The sequence below is a fragment of the Schistocerca americana genome, chromosome 1 (genome assembly GCF_021461395.2).
Source record: "Schistocerca americana isolate TAMUIC-IGC-003095 chromosome 1, iqSchAmer2.1, whole genome shotgun sequence".
Taxonomy (NCBI): domain Eukaryota; kingdom Metazoa; phylum Arthropoda; class Insecta; order Orthoptera; family Acrididae; genus Schistocerca; species Schistocerca americana.
Window position 1 is genome coordinate 420,128,265 of NC_060119.1, and position 23,357 is coordinate 420,151,621.

The 23,357-nt window shown below is 42.8% G+C and overlaps 1 protein-coding gene across 1 annotated transcript in view; it reads right to left on the reverse strand.

Moving 5' to 3' along the window:
* Positions 1 to 23,357, reverse strand: part of LOC124556351 (transient receptor potential channel pyrexia-like) — a 206,458-nt gene that overhangs the window by 124,343 nt on the left and 58,758 nt on the right. Inside the window, exon 4 of the mRNA XM_047130351.1 lies at positions 1,753 to 2,225. Coding sequence (XP_046986307.1) covers positions 1,753 to 2,225 — 473 coding nt within the window. The remainder of the gene's footprint in view (positions 1 to 1,752; positions 2,226 to 23,357) is intronic.

Here is a 23,357-nt window from a genome sequence, read left to right on the forward strand (position 1 = left end):
AGGCCGTATTAAGATCTTCAGTTGCTAGAGAGCGTATTACACTCTTCAGTTGTAGGCAACTGCTGTCCACCAGTGTTGATGTGCATTGTGTCCGATTACTAATGGAGCGATACACCTGGAGTGAGTACACTGATACGGTTGGTGCGTGCTACGTAGCGTACCACAACAGACGAGCTGCACAGCAGATTTATCAACAATAATATCCTAATCGCCGTGTCCCGCATCATACGACCTTTGCAGCTGTGTACCAACGTCTGCGTGAGACCGCGTCATTTAGCAGATTACCTGGATAGGGACGCCGTCGCACGGTAAGAACGCTGCAATTTGAGGAAGCTGTCTTGCAGCGTGTGGAGCGGGATCCTTCAAACAGCACTCGTGCAGTTGCACATAACATGGGGACGAATCAGACGAATGTAAGAACAGTCCTTGGAGAGCAATTGTTACGCCCATTTCACTTACGGCGTGTCCACAACTCGGAACCAGTTGATTATCCACCCAGAGCAAAGATTTCGCAGTGGTACCTGGAACAGTGTGAAATGCATCCTACATTTCCATCCTCTGTGTTGTTTACCGATGAAGCAACGTTCAGGCGTGATGGAGTCTTCAACATGCACAATTCGCATGTTTGGAGTGTGGATAACCCACATGCCATAGTTACTAGCGCTCATCAGGTGCGGTTCTTCGTTAATGTGTGGGTCGGTGTTGTTGGGGACTGTTTAATTGGGCAGTAGTTGCTACCTAGGCTATTAAATGGCAGGCACTAGTACAATTTTCTCGCCAGAGCATTGCCAGAATTGCTGGAAGACGTCCCGCTCCCTACAAGACAACGCATCTGGATCCTACATGACGGGGTGCCGGCTCATTTCAGTCGTCGTGTGCGTCGACTCCTGGACCGACAGTTCCCAGAAACGTGGATTGGCAGAGGTGGTCCTGTATCATGGCCTGCTCGATCCCCAGATATGTCCCCTTTGGACTTTTTTGTGTGTGGAGAGATGCGCAACCTTGTTTACGCAACTCCTGTTGCATCAGAAGAGGATCTGGTTGCTGTGATAGTAGCAGCAGCAGGAACGGTTCAGGATACTCCTGGGGTTTTTGCCCGTGTCAGACAGAACTTGATCCGACTGTGTTTACGTGTCAATGGAGGCATTTTTGAAAATCTGCTGTAATTGAAATTGGGTTGTGTTAATGTGTTGTCTCTTGGTCATAAAAAAATGGAAAATTGTTTGTTGGTTTAATTAATTTGCCGCCAGAGGAATCTTCCTCTACTGGTTTAAATACTCCTCATAGGAAAAAATGACATTAGGGAAAAATGTTTGTCTTGATGTCCCCTACAACCTCCCAGAGTTTGTCGGTTTAAATACTTTTCATCCTGTATGTCGATGCTTATATGCCCTCACCGGCGTCGCGGTACGTCATAATGTGTTGTGGACAGTAGCGTATGACTTCACTGGCAGTGTGGCTTAGTTTGCACCATATTTTAAATATGTGTGACGATACTGATTTTGTGACTATGCCATTATGCCTTTAGTATATTAGAAAATGTTATAAAACAGATCTGAAGATGGTCATCGCTGACCGAAACCGTTAGTCTAACGACGAAAAATTTTGTGATCATTGACGGAAATAAGAGAAATTTGTTCTACTTTTTCACGTGAGACGTCGTCCATAGGACTTGGTAAAGTAACATTGGACGCAGTAATTCGCTAGGGCAGTGTACAAATGTATCGACGAGAGTGGAGCAGTGTGGCGCACCTGCCGTCAGCGTCGGTGGCGGCGAGCAGGCGGTCGGTGCGGCCGCGCAGCAGCAGCTGGTGGACGAGCGCGGCGCGGCCCTGCCAGGCGGCGAGCAGCAGCGCCGCGTCCTGCTGGTCGGCCGGCCGTTGCAGCAGCGCCTCGGCGTCGCCCGCGGCCACCAGCGGCGCGGCGGCGTCGGCGCCGGGCAGCGCGCGCAGCCCCGCCTCCACGTCGGCGCGCGCCCACAGCTCTCCCGAGCGCGGGCACGCTGGCGCCGCGCCGCCCCCCGCCACGCTGCAGTTGCCGCTGCCTTCGCCACCGCCGCTGCCGCCTTCTCTCGCAGTGTGCGCCGGACTGCCGTCGTGCCTGTTGATGCTGACGCCGGTCGCTCTCTGCTTGGCTTCGGCCCCCAGTGCACCGCTCTCGACGTCCTCCTCGCTCGAGATGTCGCCGCAGTCATCAGAGCCGTCCTGCCAATGCACGCGCGTGTCCTACCGGAAACATCGATAACAGTTAGCGTTTCTTAGCTGCGGCAACATCATCTGTCCCCCAAATCCAAGTTACATAAGGAAGAACCATTATTAACCTTAGAAATACCAACGTATTTTCCGCAACACGTACTACGAGGCTTGGGGGAGGGGGCGGGAGGGGGGGGGGGTACTGCATAAAAACCTAAGGAGAAAAACAAAAGTCTTTAATTGTTCTGAACTTTTACTAACAACATTCTTTTCACTTATATACTGACATAGAAGTAGGTTCCAGAGCCTGAAAATAAGTTTAGCACAATCTTAGCAATGTCAAAGCATCTTCCGTTGTGTGTACTCAGAAAGGAGTGGTTCTCTGTGATCACCACGATTTTTTTTAAAAAATTACAGATTTCGTTAATTATCGTTGAGTTTTATTCGTAGTATAGTTTTTAAAGATATATGGATGTGTAAGAAGAGTCCTGAACTTGAAACTATGAATATGACATTTGTAGCAGAATATCAGATTTACTGCTAAGACTTAAATTTTTGGCTTATTGTGTTCTGAAAAATTAAAAACAATTACTGAATGTGGCACAGGAAATCGTTAAACACAATAAATATTTTTTTCTAAATTTTAATATAGAAAGTATGTGACTAGATTACGTTATCCGAAAGGTGGGCGTAAGATATTTACACCTACATCTACGTAGATACTCCGCAAACCACCGTACAGCGCGTGGCGGAGGGTACCCTGTTCCACTCGCAAATAGAACGAGGGAAAAACGACTATCTACACTCCTGGAAATTGAAATAAGAACACCGTGAATTCATTGTCCCAGGAAGGGGAAACTTTATTGACACATTCCTGGGGTCAGATCCATCACATGATCACACTGACAGAACCACAGGCACATAGACACAGGCAACAGAGCATGCACAATGTCGGCACTAGTACAGTGTATATCCACCTTTCGCAGCAATGCAGGCTGCTATTCTCCCATGGAGACGATCGTAGAGATGCTGGATGTAGTCCTGTGGAACGGCTTGCCATGCCATTTCCACCTGGCGCCTCAGTTGGACCAGCGTTCGTGCTGGACGTGCAGACCGCGTGAGACGACGCTTCATCCAGTCCCAAACATGCTCAATGGGGGACAGATCCGGAGATCTTGCTGGCCAGGGTAGTTGACTTACACCTTCTAGAGCACGTTGGGTGGCACGGGATACATGCGGACGTGCATTGTCCTGTTGGAACAGCAAGTTCCCTTGCCGGTCTAGGAATGGTAGAACGATGAGTTCGATGACGGTTTGGATGTACCGTGCACTATTCAGTGTCCCCTCGACGATCACCAGTGGTGTACGGCCAGTGTAGGAGATCGCTCCCCACACCATGATGCCGGGTGTTGGCCCTGTGTGCCTCGGTCGTATGCAGTCCTGATTGTGGCGCTCACCTGCACGGCGCCAAACACGCATACGACCATCATTGGCACCAAGGCAGAAGCGACTCTCATCGCTGAAGACGACACGTCTCCATTCGTCCCTCCATTCACGCCTGTCGCGACACCACTGGAGGCGGGCTGCACGATGTTGGGGCGTGAGCGGAAGACGGCCTAACGGTGTGCGGGACCGTAGCCCAGCTTCATGGAGACGGTTGCGAATGGTCCTCGCCGATACCCCAGGAGCAACAGTGTCCCTAATTTGCTGGGAAGTGGCGGTGCGGTCCCCTACGGCACTGCGTAGGATCCTACGGTCTTGGCGTGCATCCGTGCGTCGCTGCGGTCCGGTCCCAGGTCGACGGGCACGTGCACCTTCCGCCGACCACTGGCGACAACATCGATGTACTGTGGAGACCTCACGCCCCACGTGTTGAGCAATTCGGCGGTACGTCCACCCGGCCTCCCGCATGCCCACAATACGCCCTCGCTCAAAGTCCGTCAACTGCACATACGGTTCACGTCCACGCTGTCGCGGCATGCTACCAGTGTTAAAGACTGCGATGGAGCTCCGTATGCCACGGCAAACTGGCTGACACTGACGGCGGCGGTGCACAAATGCTGCGTAGCTAGCGCCATTCGACGGCCAACACCGCGATTCCTGGTGTGTCCGCTGTGCCGTGCGTGTAATCATTGCTTGTACAGCCCTCTCGCAGTGTCCGGAGCAAGTATGGTGGGTCTGACACACCGGTGTCAATGTGTTCTTTTTTCCATTTCCAGGAGTGTATATGCCTCCATATGAGCCCTAATACCTCGTATCTTATCTTCGTGGTACTTCCGCGCTGTGCATGTTCAAGGCAACAGAATCATTCCGCAGTCAGCTTCACGTGCCGGTTCTCAAAATTTTCTTAATAGGTTTCCTCGAAAAGAATGTCGCCTTCCCTCCAAGAGTTTCCATTTCAGTTCCGGAAGCATCTTCGTAATACTTATGTGGTGTCCGAATCTACCAGTAACAAATCTAGCAACCCGCCTCTGATTTGCTTCATTGCCTTCCTTGAAACCGACCTGGTACGGATCCTAAACACCTGAGCAGTACTGAAGAATAGGTTGCACTAGCGTCCTATATGCGGTCTCCTTTACAGATGAACCATACTTTCCTAGGATTCCTCCAATAAACTGAAGTCAGGCATTCGCCTTCCCTACCCCAATCCTCACGTGCTCGTTCCATGTAACATCGCTTTGGAACATCACCTCTAGGTATTTAAATGACGTGACTGTGTCAAGCAGGACACTACTAATGCTGTACATTATAGGTTTGTTTCTCCTGCTCATCCGCATTAATTTACATTTTTCTACATTTAGAGCTAGCTGCCACTCATCACACCAACTGGAAGTTTTTGTTTAAGTCATCTTGTATCCTCCTACAGTCATTCAACTTCGACACCTTACTGTATACGACAGCATCATCTGCAAACAACTGCTGATTGCTGCCCACTCTGTTCGCCAAATCATTTCCGTGTGAAGACAATAATAGCGATCCTGTCACATATCACTGGGACTCTTCTTGACGATAACTTGATCTCTGATGAACACTCGCCGTCAAGGACAACATACTAGGTTCTATTACTTAAGAAGTCTTCGAGCCATTCACATATCTGTGAAATTTTTCCGTAAGCTGGTACCTTCTTTAACAGCCTGCAGTGACGCACTGTGTCAAACGCTTTCCGGAAATCTAGAAATATGGAATCTGCTCGTTGCCCTTCATCTATAGTTCGCGGCCCTGTTCGCAGTATATTACTTGAGGAAAGTGCAAGCTGAGTTTCACACGACCGATGCTTTCTAAGACCATGCTGATTCGTGGACGTAGGCTACTCGGTCTCAAAAAAATTTATTATATTCGAATTGAGAGTAAGCTCAAGGATTCTGCAGCAAACCGATGTTAGGGATATTGGTCTGTAATTTTGCGGGTCCGTTCTTTTTGTACTTATATGAAGGAATCATCACATGCGCTTTTTTCTAGTAGCTTGGGTCTTTTCTCTGGGCGAAAGAGCCGCGATAAACGCAATTTAAGCAAGGGGCGAGTGCTGTACAGTACTGTTTTAAAAACCGAATTTGTATTCCATCCGGACCTAATGACTTAAATGACTTATTTGTTTTCGACTCCTTGAATTATTTCTCTACGCCTAGGATGGTTATTACAATGCCGTCCATAGGGGAGTCTGTTCGAGGGAACTGCGAGGGTTAAAAATCTGGGAATTCTGAAGTTAATCTTTCGTACTGTATCGAACTTCGTCCATTACTAAACTTTCTGATGTGCAAAAAAGTGAGCAAACTGGACATCTGTAAGTGGTCCTTTGTATTTCCCAACCAGAACTCTTACTAACTTTGCCACCTTGTAACGTATCATTTCTTGGCCACACCTATGTTGTCGTTTTTTTTGGTCATCCTACGTCCTCAATTATTTGCTTGACGTATTCCAATCTCTGTCTTCCTCTACAGTTTTTGCCCTCTACAGCTCCCTCTAGTACCATGGAAGTCATTCCCTAATGCCTTAGCAGATGTCCTATCATTCTGTCCCTTCTCCTTATCAGTGTTTTCCACGTATTCCTTTCCTCTCCGATTCTGCATAGAACCTCCTCATTCCTTACCTTATCAGTCCACCTAATTTTCAACATTCGTCTATAGCCTCACATCTCAAATGCTTCGATTCTCTTCCGTTCCGGTTTTCCCACAGTCCATGTTTCACCACCATACAATGATGTACTCCAGACGTACATCGTCAGAAATTTCTTCCTCTAACTGAGACCGGTATTTGATATTAGTAGACTTCTCTTGGCCAGAAATGCCTTTTTTTGCCATAGCGAGTCTGCTTTTGATGTCCTCCTTGCTCCGTCCGTCATTGGTTATTTTACTGCCTAGGTAGCAGAATTCCTTAACTTCATTGACTTCGTGACCATCAATCCTGATGTTAAGTTTCTCGCTGTTCTCATTTCTACTACTTCTCATTACCTTCGTCTTTCTCCGATTTACTCTCAAACCATACTGTGTACTCATTAGACTGTTCATTCCGTTCAGCAGATCATTTAATTCTTCTTCACTTTCACTCAGGATAGCAATGTCATCAGCGAATCGTATCATTGATATCCTTTCACCTTGTATTTTAATTCCACTTCTGAACCTTTCTTTTATTTCCATCATTGCTTCCTCGATGTACAGATTGAAGAGTAGGGGCGAAAGGCTACAGCCTTGTCTTACACCCTTCTTAATACGAGCACTTCGTTTTGATCGTCCACTCTTATTATTCCCTCTTGGTTGTTGTACATGTTGTATATGACCCGTCTCTCCCTATAGCTTACCCCTACTTTTTTCAGAATCTCGAACAGCTTGCACCATTTTATATTGTCGAACGCTTTTTCCAGGTCGACAAATCCTATGAAAGTGTCTTGATTTTTCTTTAGTCTTGCTTCCATTATGAGCCGTAACGTCAGACTTGCCTCTCTCGTCCCTTTACTTTTCCTAAAGCCAAACTGATCGTCACCTAGCGCATTCTCAATTTTCTTTTCCATTCTTCTGTATATTATTCTTGTAAACAGCTTCGATGCATGAGCTGTTAAGCTGATTGTGCGGTAATTCTCGCACTTGTCAGCTCTTGCCGTCTTCGGAATTGTGTGGATGATGCTTTTCCGAAAGTCAGATGGTATGTCGCCAGACTCATATATTCTACACACCAACGTGAATAGTCGTTTTGTTGCCACTTCCCCCAATGATTTGAGAAATTCTGATGGAATGTTATCTATCCCTTCTGCCTTATTTGACCGTAAGTCCTCCAAAGCTCTTTTAAATTCCGATTCTAATACTGGATTTCCTATCTCTTCTAAATCGACTCCTGTTTCTTCTTCTATCACATCAGACAAATCTTCATCCTCATAGAGGCTTTCAATGTATTCTTTCCACCTATCTGCTCTCTCCTCTGCATTTAACAGTGGAATTCCCGTTGCACTCTTAATGTTACCACCGTTGCTTTTAATGTCACCAAAGGTTGTTTTGACTTTCCTGTATGTTGAGTCTGTCCTTCCGACAATCATATCTTTTCCGATGTCTTCACATTTTTCCTGCAGCCATTTCGTCTTAGCTTCCCTGCACTTCCTATTTATTTCATTCCTCAGCGACTTGTATTTCTGTATTCCTGATTTTCCCGGAACGTGTTTGTACTTCCTCCTTTCATCAATCAACGGAAGTATTTCTTCTGTTACCCATGGTTTCTTCGCAGCTACCTTCTTTGTACCTATGTTTTCCTTCCCAACTTCTGTGATGGCCCTTTTTAGAGACGTCCATTCCTCTTCAACTGTACTGCCTACTGCGCTATTCCTTATTGCTGTATCTATAGCGTTAGAGAACTTCAAACGTATCTCGTCGTTCCTTAGTACTTCCGTATCCCACTTCTTTGCGTGTTGATTCTTCCTGACTAATGTCTTGAACTTCAGCCTACACTTCATCACTACTATATTGTGATCTGAGTCTATATCTGCTCCTGGGTACGCCTTACAGTCCAGTATCTGATTTCGGAATCTCTGTCTGACCATGATGTAATCTAATTGAAATCTTCCCGTATCTCCCGGCCTTTTCCAAGTATACCTCCTCCTCTTGTGATTCTTGAACAGGGTATTCGCTATTACTAGCTGAAACTTGTTACAGAACTCAATTAGTCTTTCTCCTCTTTCATTCCTTGTCCCACGCCCATATTTTCCTGTAACCTTTTCTTCTACTCCTTCCCCTACAACTGCATTCCAGTCGCCCATGACTATTAGATTTTCGTCCCCCTTTACATACTGCATTACCCTTTCAATATCCTCATACACTTTCTCTATCTGTTCATCTTCAGCTTGCGACGTCGGCATGTATACCTGAACTATGGTTGTCTGTATTGGTCTGCTGTCGATTCTGATTAGAACAACCCGGTCACTGAACTGTTCACAGTAACACACCCTCTGCCCTACCTTCCTATTCATATCGAATCCTACACCTGTTATACCATTTTCTGCTGCTGTAGATATTACCCGAGACTCATCTGACCAGAAACCCTTGTATTCCTTCCACTTCACTTCACTGACCCCTACTATATCTAGATTGAGTCTTTGCATTTCCCTTTTCAGATTTTCTAGTTTCCCTACCACGTTCAAGCTTCTGACATTCCACGCCCCGACTCGTAGAACGTTATCCTTTCGTTGATTGTTCAATCTTTTTCTCATGGTAACCTCCCCATTTGCAGTCCCCTCCCGGAGATCCGAATGGGGGACTATTCCGGAATGTTTTGCCAATGGAGAGATCATCATGACACTTCTTCAATTACAGGCCACATGTCCTGTGGATACACGTTACGTGTCTTTAATGCAGTGGTTTCCATTGCCTTCTGCATCCTCATGTCGTTGATCATTGCTGATTCTTCCGCCTTTAGGGGCAATTTCCCACCCCTAGGACAAGAGAGTGCCCTGAACCTCTACCCGCTCCTCCGCCCTCTTTGACAAGACCGTTGGCAGAATGAGGCTGACTACTTATGCCGGAAGTCTTCGGCCGCCAATGCTGATTATTTATCAAAATTTAGGCAGTGGCGGGGATCGAACCCGGGACCGAAGACGTTTTGATTATGAATGAAAGACGCTACCTTTTTTTTTTTTTTTTTTTTTTTTTTAATCTCATTTAGTTCGCTTTTGTTCGTTGCATCTGCTCGGGGCGGACGTCGTAAGACATCCGTTTTTTAAGTTCGTTGTTGATCCATTAACTCAGTTTTTTTGTTACAGAGGGCAGCTAATCCTCTCACCGAACACGCTGAGCTACCGTGCCGGCTATTCCTAGACCACGGGTACACCTTGTCGTACTGTGCCTATTATATCTTCTAGAGCCTATCTTTGGAAAGGGGCGGTCTGAATCCTAGATTCACATCTACACTCTGTAAACTTCAGTGAAGAGTATTGTAGATGTTACTTCCCATTCTACGAGTTTTATTGCTCCTTCTCTTTCGAATGTAGGAAGAAAGATTGCTTAAAACCCTCTGTGCGTGCTGTGCTTAACCAAACGTTGTCTTCATCATCCTTACGGTAGTGAGTGATACGTCAGGACTTGGTAGTACGTTCCTACATTCACCACTTTACGTTAGTTCGTAAAATTCTGTAAGTACGTCTTATCTGGATATTTTGCCAGTTTAGTTTTTTTTTCTCCCTCTGACGCACTCCCATGATCAAACAAAACTGTCAGCATTCCTGCTACCGTTCTGTGCATAAATTCAATACTCTCCGTTATTCCTATTTGATTTGACTCCCACACACGAGCAGTATTTTAAGAGGTGGCACACGAGTGTTTTGCAAGCAATCACCATCGTGACCCGCAAGCTGCCACATCCTGGAGATGGTATGGAAGCCTGCGAGCCTGTCTCTGCGGCGAATCGTATTTCCAGAGTTCTAGGGGTCTCCCAACACCTGTTGAAAATAGACTTCTCGAAAACCCTTGTAGGAAGCAACGTTTTTGCAGTGGAGTGTTATTACTTCGAACGGGAAATGACCAGTGAAATTGCCTGTGTGCGCCAAATAAGTCTGATTTGCTGAAAGTCATTGATGTTAAAACAGTTTCGTTGAGGGGTTTTGGAGCTCATGAAACCAGAAGTCGGCCAGCAGCCATCGTTGGTGTGGGATAGGGAGTCTTACCCTACCTGGCAGAAGTGACTGTTTAACTGTTTATAAGCGTTTAAGATTTGTGAGTTCAGGAGTGAGTGATCCTTCTTCTTAGTCTTCTTCTTCTTCTGCTGCTGCTGCTGCTGCTGCTGCTGGCCAGGTTTGTCCCTGTTTGTCTCATTCCGTGGATGTGCTGGACGAACTGCTGTCCCATCTCTTGGGTGCTCGCCCAAGTAGTCGTTTCCCATCGTCCATATTTACAAAGTTTAGCTAGTCTTGTGGGGTCCACCCTTCACACATAATCCTTTCAATTTCTTTTTCTTGTCTTCATCCGTGTATTTATATTTTGTATTCCACTCTGTTCCCTTACTGACACATTCGTTCTTTTGTCCAAAATGGTTACTTCTTGGATGTGTCTTACTACCTTCATTTCACCTAGCTTTTGTTTTATCTTCTTCGCTTCTGCTCTAGTTTTTGATGCATATGTCAAAACAGGGTTCACCATCGTTTTATATATTTTTATTTTCTCCCCAGTTATCATAAATTTGTATCTCCATACTGTATTTTGCAGGGATCTGGCTACCCATGCTGCCTTTGTCACTTGATTTTTCACTTCCACGGCTAAGTCTTTATAGCTGGTGATAACAGCCTCTAGAAAATTAAAGCTCAATAGGTACTTTTGATATTACCATACTCATAATTTTTTGTAATGAGATGTTATATCGGTTGGCTGTTTTATTTAACTGGTGAAGTAACCTTTGTAAATTGTCCTCCTTGAACCATATAAAATTATCTTTTCCATACAGAAAGCAAAAGAGTTGATTTCGAGAGTGCTACCAAACGTAATATCATCTTTACAACACTGCAGTCCGCAGCGTTCTCTATAAAAAGTTACCAATTTTATTAGATCTTGAAGTAACGCATGTGAAAATTTTAACCTTTGCAACCGGTGAAGACAATATTTAAAAAATAAAGTAAAATACTTCCCATGCGAGTTTATAAGTGACATGTATAACATTTTATTCAGAAAATTTAAAATTTTATAATGAGATAAAAATCCGAAAAATGTGAGAAAACCTTTTTCGTTCAAGCTCCCAAAATACTAGTAAAGGTCTCACCAGCTTATCGTAAATTGTAGAATGCCGCCACAGGTTCAAAATGAGCTCTTTTGAGGCTGCACTAATGCGAGACTAGCAAAACTCTAATTTCCACTTAGACAAATTTAGCTGCTTGCTCCAAGAATCCGTTGCTATCCAAATACATTCTTAAGCTCTATCCTAGCCGAATATGGGCGAGTTGCCAAGTTGTGTAGTTCGTGAAAAAGTTGTCAAGGCATCATCCAGCATGATTTATCTACTGCTAAGTCTTTATGTATCGCTAATGTTAATATCGCGGTCCCGTAAACTAACATACGACTGGGAGAGCGGTGCGCGGACCACATGCACCTCAGTAACCGTATCCAGTGACGCTTGTGGGCTGAGGATGACAGGGCGGCCAGTCGTTACCGTTGGACCTTCATGGCCTCTTCGGGAGGAGTTTAGTTTTTTAATGCTAATAACGACCGTCGCATGCAAAGTGATCCAACAAAGTGCAAGGAATAAAGAAATTTTGTTCGTTTTAAGCGTAACAAGATAAGTAAACGACTGGGTATACTGTTGAGACAGAAGACAGTTTATCAAGAGCGACGTTTTCCACGTTAACTAGCGAATTTGCATTAACTTATCATAACACTGGCTTGAAAAGTTTGTTTTTAATTTACTTCAAGTGCACATATTATATCCGACCGAATCGTCGAAAAGGGCAGTAAATGTAGCTAGATGTCTAAAGGAAGAAACGTTGACGTCGAGGGATGCCTTCGTCCTCGCACGTAAATAGCTGTGTTCTCTAAAATGTCAGTCCTTTTGGGGAAGAAAGGAGAGAATTTCGAAACAAGGGATGAATTTTAGAGTAAGTGTGTATGTGTGTGCGTGTGCGTGTGTGTGTGTGTGTGTTTTTCTACACTACTGTTGTGGAGCTATTCTCTGTGCGACAGTAAAGTCAGTGCATCACCTTGCTCGAATAGAAGAAAACTCAGTGGCATGACTAATGGTCGGGGCAAATCCCCTGTTGTGCTATCAAGCTTTTACGTGGAAGTGTATATGAAAGCACAGCTGTTGTTGAATTTGGCGAGCAGCCCAGAAATGTCGGCACTGCTGAGCGATGTAGGCCAGATACTCCTCTAACAGGAACAGCGGCACCAGCGAAACTAGTTCAGGCTTCCAGATTCCCGGAAAAACAGACATGGTCGCCACTGCGTTACTTCTCCCTTTTTTAAGTGTCTGACGAACGCGCTAGTGGCGTGAATCGCTACATACTACAATAGCTTCAACCATTTCATAGAAAGATATCGTCCAAGTATCTAAGCTACATTGCATTAAACGACCATTTCCCTGTTAAGTAGAGAACTGTATATCTCCAATAAACAGTCGTGCTGAACTTTATCCTACTCATTGATAGCGGTGGGAAACGTGATGTTCAAAATTTTTCAAATGTGTGTGAAATCTTATGGGACTTAACTGCTAAGCTCATCAGTCCTTAAGCTTGCACACTACTTAACCTAAATTATCCTAAGGACAAACAAACACACCCATGCCCGAGGGAGGACTCGAACCTCCGCCGGGACCAGCCGCACAGTCCATGACTGCAGCGCCCCAGAACGCTTTTTTTTTTTTTTTTTTTTTTTTTTTTTTTTTTTTTTTTTTTTTTTTTTTTCGGCTAATCCCGCGCGGCGGGAAACGTGATCTCTTTAGTAAAAACATATGTGGGACACTGGGAAGTAGCTGTAAACAACGTTTCCGCCCTTGGAAGTGAAGGAGTTTAACAGTACTTCGTGCCAATTTTTTTGCTGATAGTCACTGGAACTTATTCCTCCACAAAAGGAATGAGCTATGACCGACTGCGGTAGGTGATTCTTACATGAAAACTGTTTTGAACTAATGAGTTTGATTAGAAACACAATAAAACTCTTTTTGCAGGAACAAGAATTTTCTGAACGTTATACTATTCAGATCAACGCATTTGTTCCAGCGAGATACTCCTTTCTTCAGTTAAATTCAATATAACGTTTGTTGTTCAAAGATTTCTGGTGGGCCGCGTTTTTTTTCTTTTTTTCTAGTAGATTTTCTGCTGTCTATTTTGACTTCATTGAATTCTTTTCTCGTGTTTCAGTCAACCATTGGCTAATGCTCCCTTTGAAGTTCTAACCACCTCTTCTTCTTTCATTTATCCAAGTCCCATTTCCTTCTTTTCTGCAATTTTCTTCAGTTTTAATCTGCAGTTCACAACCAATAAATTGCGGTCATTGTCGACATCTGCCTCTGCCTCTGGAAATACTATACAGTTTAAAATCTATGGTTTTGAAATCTCCATCTTATCATTATATAAGCTACCTGAAACCTCTCTGTGTCTCTGGGCCTCTACAACATATATAACAGTGTTTCATGATTCTTAAACCAAATATTAGCAATGATTAGATTGTGCTCTATCCGGAATTCTACCAGACGGCTTGCTCTTTTATTCCCTTCCCCCAGTCCATGTTCTGCTATCTTTCTTCCTTTTCCTGCTGCGAATTCCACTCGTTCGTAACAATTAAATTTTTGTCTCCCTTAACTACGTGAATAATTTCTCTTAGCTCGTCATACATTCTTTCGACCGACGGAGGTGGCGCAGTGGTTAGCACACTGAACTCGCGTTCGGGAGGACTATGGTTCTAACCCGTGTCCTACTCATTGATAGCGGTGGCAAACGTGATGTTCAAAATTTTTCAAATGTGTGTGAAATCTTATGGGACTTAACTGCTAATGTCATCAGTCCCTAAGCTTACACACTACTTAACCTAGATTATATTAAGGACAAACACACACACCCATGCCCGAGGGAGGACTCGGACTTCCGCCGGGACCAGCCGTACAGTCCATGACTGCAGCGCCCCAGACCGCTCGGCTAATTCCGCGCGGCAGTTTATTTCAACTTTGCGGAATATTCGTTTTCAATACAGATTACTCGTGTGACTTTCTTTCCTTCAATCTATGTTTTAAGAGTTAGGTATCATAACGGAAGTCACTGATTCTAAATCTGGAGAATATTCGAGGTGAAACAATAATTTGAAACCTTAAGATAGTAACGGTTGATGCAAGAGCACGTTTGCGAATCAATATTTGTCGCTTCTGTTTCCACTCCCTAATCGAATAACCTATCATGAAGTTTCTCAATAAAAGCCAATTTTTTTTACCTTGTTCTAAATAATCAGTCAACGCTGATAAACAAACAGCAACCAATTTTTTTTTTCTTTCGCACTCAAAACTGTTTTTGGTTTCCTCGGTGCACTTTCATTATTTTTGCTAACGTATTGTTATACTGCGATTTTGTCTCCAGTTTATAGCAGTTGATCCACTGTGTAGGAAATGTGGGCCCGGCTTGATGCAAAAACATCCTCAATCCTGTACCCTGGAGTTTTCCTCCTGGCAGACATCGATGCTTCGTGGCGAACTTGTAGCCGCTTATTTGTTCCTTTGTACTCTGGTCTTGTAACTTCTTGGCGAACACATGTGACCCACAACAGAAATAGGGCGCAATATACCGGGAAAACGACCTTAAATAACGGCAATTTCGTCGCTCCGAAGAGAAAAGTCAATCGAAAAGTCGACTTTTGTTTTGTAATTGCTGTATTTCATTTTACTTAACGACAACAAGTACTTTATTAGAAGAATAATTCAAAAATTATAAATTTGTTTGGCGCACATACATGTCATTACATGATTCTTCTGAACTAGGATTTCTGTAGGATCTGCGCGAAATTTAAATACAATGGAATTACATAAAGAATTTCACGAACAGATGCAGCCCCTGCAGTAATCAGGAATTCAGTGGTACTCTTACAGCGTGACCGGCCGTGGGCTGACATACTGAAAACGTCGCACATATTTGTCGCTGTTTTGAGTGCTTGAATTAGTTAGTACTTGACCGTTTTTGAAAGAGTACTTTTGCGTTGTGAAGGCTTTGCTTATTTATTGAATTTCTAATACATTTCAAGGCCTGAAATGGTTCACATACACTGCGTAAGTGCCTCGTAGAGTATAAGAATAATTCTTGATGTTTAGCAAAGACTTTTATTTATTGAGTTACCGGTCTACGGCCTCACAGCCATCACAGAATTGTACAGAAGTGAGTTTTTATCTGACGATAGCAAAAGAAGCCGAAAATCCATTAGTGAATAAATATAAATTGTTTCGAAGATCAAAAAAGTGTTTCTTTGTTGTAATATTGTGACGCTTCTAATTCGCCTTTCCACTGAGGTATTATGTAGGCAGAACATGCTAGTTTTTATGTCCTTCTGAATTTTTAAAATCATTTTCCCACAGTGGTAGATCCCGCCACTGTCCAAGCGTCGTCACCCCGGAAGAACAGTCTCAGTGTCCGATTAGATTCGAAAACAAAGTCTGTATTTGCATTACACATAAGACATGGGTTATTGTTTACACAAACTCAAAACATAAAACCGAACAAACTTTCTGTTGTACTATTGAGGCCAAATCATGCGAGTATTACTCGCACAAACATGTACCTGAAGAACTGAATTCAGTATGAAGCAATCTACATCTACATGCGTACGCAATTTGGACAGTATCGTGCACTGAATGGCAAACGGTACTTGGCATGGTACCACATATTAGGATTAGTTCCTTTTCCAATCGCGTATGGACTACGTGGAAATGACTACTTAAATTCCTCTGAGAGTGGTATAGTCAGTCTTCATAGACATCTCACACGAATAAGTGCGACATACTGTCATTTGGAAACCTGTGCTTTGTTTTACTACTGCCTGCAGAAGAACCAACATACACTCGAAAACCAAACGTTAATGAAAGTAAGTGAGAAACAAAATCAAATAATTTTCTTTATTTTATAGACCTCTGATGACGCCCAATATGTATAGGTGGGAACGTCTTTCGATGAAAACAAAATTTGAGTTGCAAAAGACGGATAACATTTGTTCCTATCCACAGGATAAGTATATTCCACTAATTACTAACAACCACATCCGCGCCTAGGACTATAACGGAAAAATTTAAAGTGTGAAACTGTCCGCTGACACATTCATGCTACTGAGTTTCATTTCCGCAAGGAAACCATCAGTATGTCTTGTCATCAAGAAGTATGCATAGCGCTCTGTCTCCACTACTTTCCAGCTGGCAAATACTTCTAAGAGTTAGTGGTGTCACTGTCCAAGAAAAAAATATTTGTTCCGGCTAGAGTGGCAGACGGTCTTCAAACCTGCACTGCACTCAAACTGGAAGGATACATTTGGCAGCTTGGGCTTGGATGACTTGAACTCTGGTAAGAGAATTGTTTCAAGTTTCATCCAGGATGGACTCTGAGGAAAACGCTCACGTTGTAGAAGAATGTATACTTCCAACTGACCTCTCTCTTTGTCTAGCAGAACTGGTGCCTATCATCCACAGTGTGCACATGTATATATATATATAAAAATTGAAAACCGGCTGAAAATACATACTCAAGTATCGGCGCTAGAATGACCCCAAAAGTCTCCAAACTTAATTGCAGTGTAATATGTCTGCGTGTTGATTATTATTCAAGATTGGAAACTTCGTTAGAAACGTTTTTCAGCGTGTATTCTGAATCATGTATTTAACACGTGGGTGAACATTCGGTGACGTCAGCGTAGTTGTAGCCCCGTTCTCTCTCGATCCGTTGTAGACGAAGTGTTGGGGGTATGGTGTATGGCGCACTAGGTATTAAAAATAAGAGAAATATCTTTTTTTAAATTTGATTATTTATATAAATCTGTTTTCTTCAGTTTTATTCGCAAACAAAACAGTGATTGCCACATCAAATTATTTCATGCCACCCACATACTGCAAGCTTATTAAATATATGCAAAAACAATCGTTCGAATTATGGATAAAATTTCAGAGCCATTGAGTTGTACGACTTATTTTTTGTAAAGAGATCAGTTTGATGGGCTTTTGAGTATAATGCCCGTTCAACTTAACATGACGTTATATTTAAGAAAATTACACGCATATTAAAAATATGAGTATTTATCTAATAAATCTGTTATTATGTTCATATTTCAGACTAAACATGGCTTTTTCCGATGATAAATGAAAGAATGCTACTTTGTCTGCGGATGTTTGTGGAGAATCGTGTTGTATCACTGTTAGCAGCCACGAAATTCTCAGTTATTGCTACTAGTTTCGATTGTCACTAATCATCGTAAAACACAAAAGAGACAATTCAAACTGGTAACAATAAATAAAGGTTTTTCATTGCCACCCGCAGCTTGTGCTGTTGACATCGTCATCCTGACCACTGACCTAATGGCTGTACACTGCCGTGTTGTTAAGGTACCAGGCTCAGTTCCCAGCTGTATTAGGACAGTGCCTTTAACTGTACAGCAACGAGGTGTCACGAACAGAATGACCTGCTTCGTACCAACCAGCATGGTTTCATAAAACTTCGATCATGCACAACCGAACTCGCGCTCTTCTCATACGGCGTCCTAAAAGCTGTGAATCAAAGCGAAAAGGCAGATGCAGTGTATCTTCATTTCCGAAAAGCATTTGACTCAGTAAATTAGCGCTTGTCAACTATGGAATCTCAAACAAAATTCTGGACTGGACTGAGGATTTCTTGGTTGGAAGAGGATTTCTCTTTTGAATGCGTAAATATTTTGTTGACACCCAACTACATAGGGAGAAATGATCATAATAATACTTAAGTGTGAATTGCAGAGTAACCATGTACATGTGGATGTAGATGAAGCACGCAGAAAGTTAAAACTTTTATCCATTCTGGATTTGGAACACTGCGACTGTCTTGTTAAAGGTTTCAGGAATTACTGGAACCAATCGCCGTTTTTTCTTTCTTCAATTTTTATTTATTCATGACCGGTTTCGAATCATCATCAGATGGTGCAATTTAGTTTGCCTCTACAAAGCTCTTTGGCGACAACAACAGCCACACTCTTTGGTTTGTTTATATTTTGTGAAGTATGTGGGAGTCGCCATCGGTGGAAAAATGCCTGTTTTACCTGACATTTAACGATACTGGAAAGCATACATTATGTTTTCCAGATCAGCGCCTGTCACAAGAATAAAAACAGTGACTAACACCATCAAATTAATCTTACAATCTTAATATTCTTCCCACATACAGTGCTCACTTTTTCGCCTCTATATTTGCCACAGACGCACGACCCCCACAATACTCCAAACTATATTGTACCATTTGATGATGAATCGCCAGGCGATTCGAAACCAGTCACGAATAAATAAAAATTAAAGGAAGAAAAAACGGCGATTGGTTGTAGTAATTCCTGAAACCTTACGCAGAAAGTTATTTTGTATGGAGAGTCATCGACAGTTGTACAATTAAGTACTGGCGTGCCTCAGGGAAGTGTGTTGAGATTGTTGTTGTTCATGTTGTATGTGGCAGACAATATTAATACTAAGCTCAGACGCATATTTGATATATTTTCGCCTCACTGGCCTAGACTTTGTGTACTGGGTGTAGCAGACTTTTCGCAGATGACGAAGTTATCTAATATGAATTACTGGCTGAAAAAGTTGCACAAATATCCAGTCTGATCTTGAAAAGAATTCAAAGTGGTGCGGAGGTTGGCAACTCACCTTAAATGTTCAGAAATGTCAAATTGTGCTCTACATCAATAGAAAAAATGTTGTATCCTATAACTACAATATCAGTGAGTCACAACTGGAATCAGTGAACTAGTACCTGGGATTAGCAGTTTGTTAGGATTTGAAATAGAATGGTCGCATGGGCAGGTGGGAGGTAAACTAGGCGAAAGACTTACATTCAGTGACAGAATACTGAGAAAATGCAATGAATGTATAAAGGAGACCACTTCAAAACACCATGCGTACCATTCAAAAATATTTCTCATATGCATTGGACGCATATCAGGCAAGACTAACATGGGGTAATGAACTGGTTAGAAGGAGGGCAGCACGAATTGTCATATGTGTATTTGACGCACGAGAGGACCGTTGTGATACTTCAAACCATGAACTGAAAGACACTTGAAGATGTGCAACAACTATTCCGGAAAAGCCTAATTATAATGATTCGAAAATCAGTATTAACTGGGGATCTAGAAATATACTACAGCTCCATACAATTGCTCCCGTAGGGATCTCGAAGACAAGATTAATCTAATTACAGCGCACACAGATGCTTTTAAAGTTTTTCTTCCCGCGCTCGTACGCGAATGGAACGAGAAGCAGCCTGAATATGTGATACAGTGGTACCTAACCACTTCCATGCATTTCACTGTCTTTTGCATAGTACGAATATAGCTATAAAGGCAGTAAGTATACACCAGTTGACAGTGTCCACGGAGTACGTGGCTGGAACCACTTGTGGTTTGAACCACTTGAAGACGATAGAAGTTCCAGAACATTATTAGTTAAACCACAGTGATTATGGAATTCCTTCGTTCTCATATTTCGGGAAAAAGATATTCTTATTACGCAATGTTAGGAAAAAGAAGATTCTGCTGTGCCCAGAGATCTGACAAACAAATGCTGCAGGATACACAACACTTTTAACATCTGGTGTTGCCACGATGACGTGTAATTTATACTGGTGTTGAACACAACGGAAACGAGGTCGTCTGCGTGTGTTGTATATTGTAGCCATTTGCTTCAGAGGAGCGCCGACGTGCACGTATTTCTCTCACGCGAGGAGTCGGTGGAACACGGCGGAGTTTACTGTTACCTCTCACTTCCTGCACTATAAATAGGCTGCCGGCCAATGCAACGCTGCTGCACCCAGTACACAAAGTCTAGGACAGTGAGGCGAAAATATATCAAATCTGCGTCTGCTTTTGATATCAAAGTTGCCACAAAGCGCACCGACGTTACGCGTTTGCATAGTGTGGCTGGCACAAGCAATTTTGTGGCGTGGCCCTTTCACCGCGATCTGTTAACTATCGGACACCGGCGAATCTTACGACAATAGATATAATTATGCCATTGCTTATCTTCGTCGGAAGTGCGACACAGAACTGGTAGCCAGTCATTCATAAAACTTTCTGAATCTCACAACTGAAGAATGGAAATCGAAAACGTTCTAAGTTTCAAATCTGGCATTTGTCTGGAGAATAAAATAAAATATATCCCTGTTTTTACATAACTGAATTGCATCCAAAAAATTGAGAAGGTATCCTGACACAACAACGCATCACCGCAAAAAAGAATGAGACTAATTATAAAATAAATAATTTGTTATGAACGTTGTGTCATACCAGGAAACTGATTCATTGTAAGTGCCAAAAGAAAGTGCATCTTCAGACGGCTGTTCATGTTTATATTACATTTGTTGTTGTTTGTATTAGTTGTTGAGGAAAAAAAAGTCAGAAACTAATGTGAACAACAGATGTGATATAAACTTGAGAAACCGTCTGAAGGTGAATCCCTCCATCCGAAACCGGTAACGGCGTTATTTGTGTGAATAAAGAGCGTAATGTAACATGGCTGGTTGCTGTTTTCTTCTTTGCAGGAATAAACTTGTATTTTGTACACAGCCACAGGTCAAAAAGTTTGTTTTCGACAAAATAGTAGGAAGAAACGTTTTGTCCCAAATGTCATTAATACCGAGGCACTACGTTTTATTTGTTATAATACTTATACACAAATACAGCATTAGGTTACTAACTACTAGAACTGTAGTCAAGAAAAGCCACTTGTTACACATTTTGGAACTCTCGAGGGAAGTACAAGAAGGCGTGGAAATCATGCGCCGTCTACTGAAGCATGTTTAAAAGACTTTCCCTGCGTTTTCAGTTTGCACTCTTCTCTTACATAGTATCTCGTAAATAGACGGCGCTAAGCGTCTAATTTCGTTTAATTTATACAGGGCAGCACTGTGACAAATGCTAAAGCACAGGACTCCATAATATCACGCTTCGTTCATTATTTTATATTTTTTTGTGGCATTTCGTATTTGACGTTCGCAGAATACTTATGTGATATGAAGAGTTTGTCACAGGAGAGGAAGTCCTGGCGGGCCGCATCAGTCAGAGGACCGATGATGAAAAAAAGTGCCATCTTCAAAATTCAGAACTGAACTGGCCAACGGAAGCATATACATTCTCTAAATCTGAATTCATATAAAATATTGGAGCAATTATCGTCGTAAAGCACATTTTCCTATGAATCGACTTGCCTCTCAGTCGAAAGAATGAAGATAATGGTTTTACGTCCCGGCAACGACAAAGTCAGAAAAAAAAGCGCAAGATGGGATTGAGGAAGATTATAGGCAAGGTCCTTTTTAATTTGCCGTAAGTAGTTTAGAGAGGCCACGAAAAAAATTTTTTTTCTGCGTACCTAATACCCATATCACTTTGAGTTACGTATTTGATCCAATGGTCAATTTCCTTACAGATGTATCTTTTTTTAGTTTCGCGAGACGTCATGACACCAGTATATGCGCTCCCTTGATGGAACGACAGCTACGGTGCTTTGGCATTCGATTTATGAAGCACTCCTGACAGGCACCTGAATATGAGACACTATTTTCTCGAAATCTATTGTACGTACTGGATATAAACATCAAAATAAAAGAGAAAAGCACAGCTGTAAGTAAATCTGTATGGTCGGACGTGAATTTGAACCGCTGCCCTCCCGACTACTCGTCCATTGTCTTACCGTAGTGCCAGTTCGCTCGGAAGTGACTAATGTGAGCTGAGCATTTATTAACAACTATTTTTGTTGCGATTTCGACCTTTCTTCCATGTAGTGGTCTGCACAGTGGGAACAAATACTTTCAGAGAGGTCTGTGTTTCCATCTGATTCTTCCCTGACATTTTAAAGTACCAAAATGCCTGCCGTAGTGTGCGGCATAATCATCACGATATTTTGGGAAAGGAAGACGAGTAGAGGCGGCGGCAAATGAATACTTGTGAAGGACCTCCCGTCCAGTGTCATAGAGGGCCAACTGTGAAACCACTCCTTAAGTAATACTCATTTTGAATTCTTCGGTGTACGCTGTTTGGAATAATCTGGTTTTGAGCGCTCTAACTAATCGCCTGCTAGTGGCGGTAGTCTCTGTTCACTGCAACCGAAATGTTTGTTCTGATAATAACATAATACGTTTTCGGCTACAATGGAAAATTACTTGAAATTATCCGTCTCTTTTCATATGAGCTTTTTTTTAATTTTTATTAGTTTTCTTCGTGTCACTCATATTTTTTCGTTTGGTTTCGCATGCAGAAATTATCCACAGTATTAGTAACATTTATTAAAATTCAGAAACACGTCTTCAGTTCGTTGTGACGTAACATGTTTTGTGGGGAATAGGAGCTATGAACTAATCCCGCGAAGCCTGATATGAGATCAGTGCTCATTGTACTAATTGACGCTTTGAAAAGCATTCTGAAGCTACTTAGTATCACTATCCATAAAGGATGTCGAAATACGTCTATACACGTAATATTTTCATTTAAGGATTGTGTTTTTAATTGATATTAACCAATTAAAACATTGGTGCAAATGCATCTATAACTGTGCATCGAATCCAGTATTTTGAGATACAGCGATGAGCCATATAGCGACCATACGGGCCGCAAATGGGGAAATCCACTGAAATGAGAGACTTTGGTAAAAGGAGGACTGTTATGAACCGGCGCCTGGAAACGAGCATCTCGAAAACGGCGAAGCTGTTCGCGTGCTGCTGTCGTGAGAATTCGTGGAAAGTGGTTGAAGTACAATGGAGCCACAGGTAAGCGACAAGGTGTTAGACGTTCATGCCAAATGACAAAACGTGGATGTCGGGGGCTTCCTCGTAGTGGCAAGCAGCATAAACGGCGATCTCTTGGCAGATCTGACGACACAATATAATGCTGATGCAGGCACAAGTGTTTCGGAGCACTCTGTTCAGCGCACATTGTTGGACTTGGTCCAACGCAACAGACGACCCACACGTATTCCCATGTTAACCCAACGATATCGTCAATTACGCTGCACTGGGTACGGGTTAAT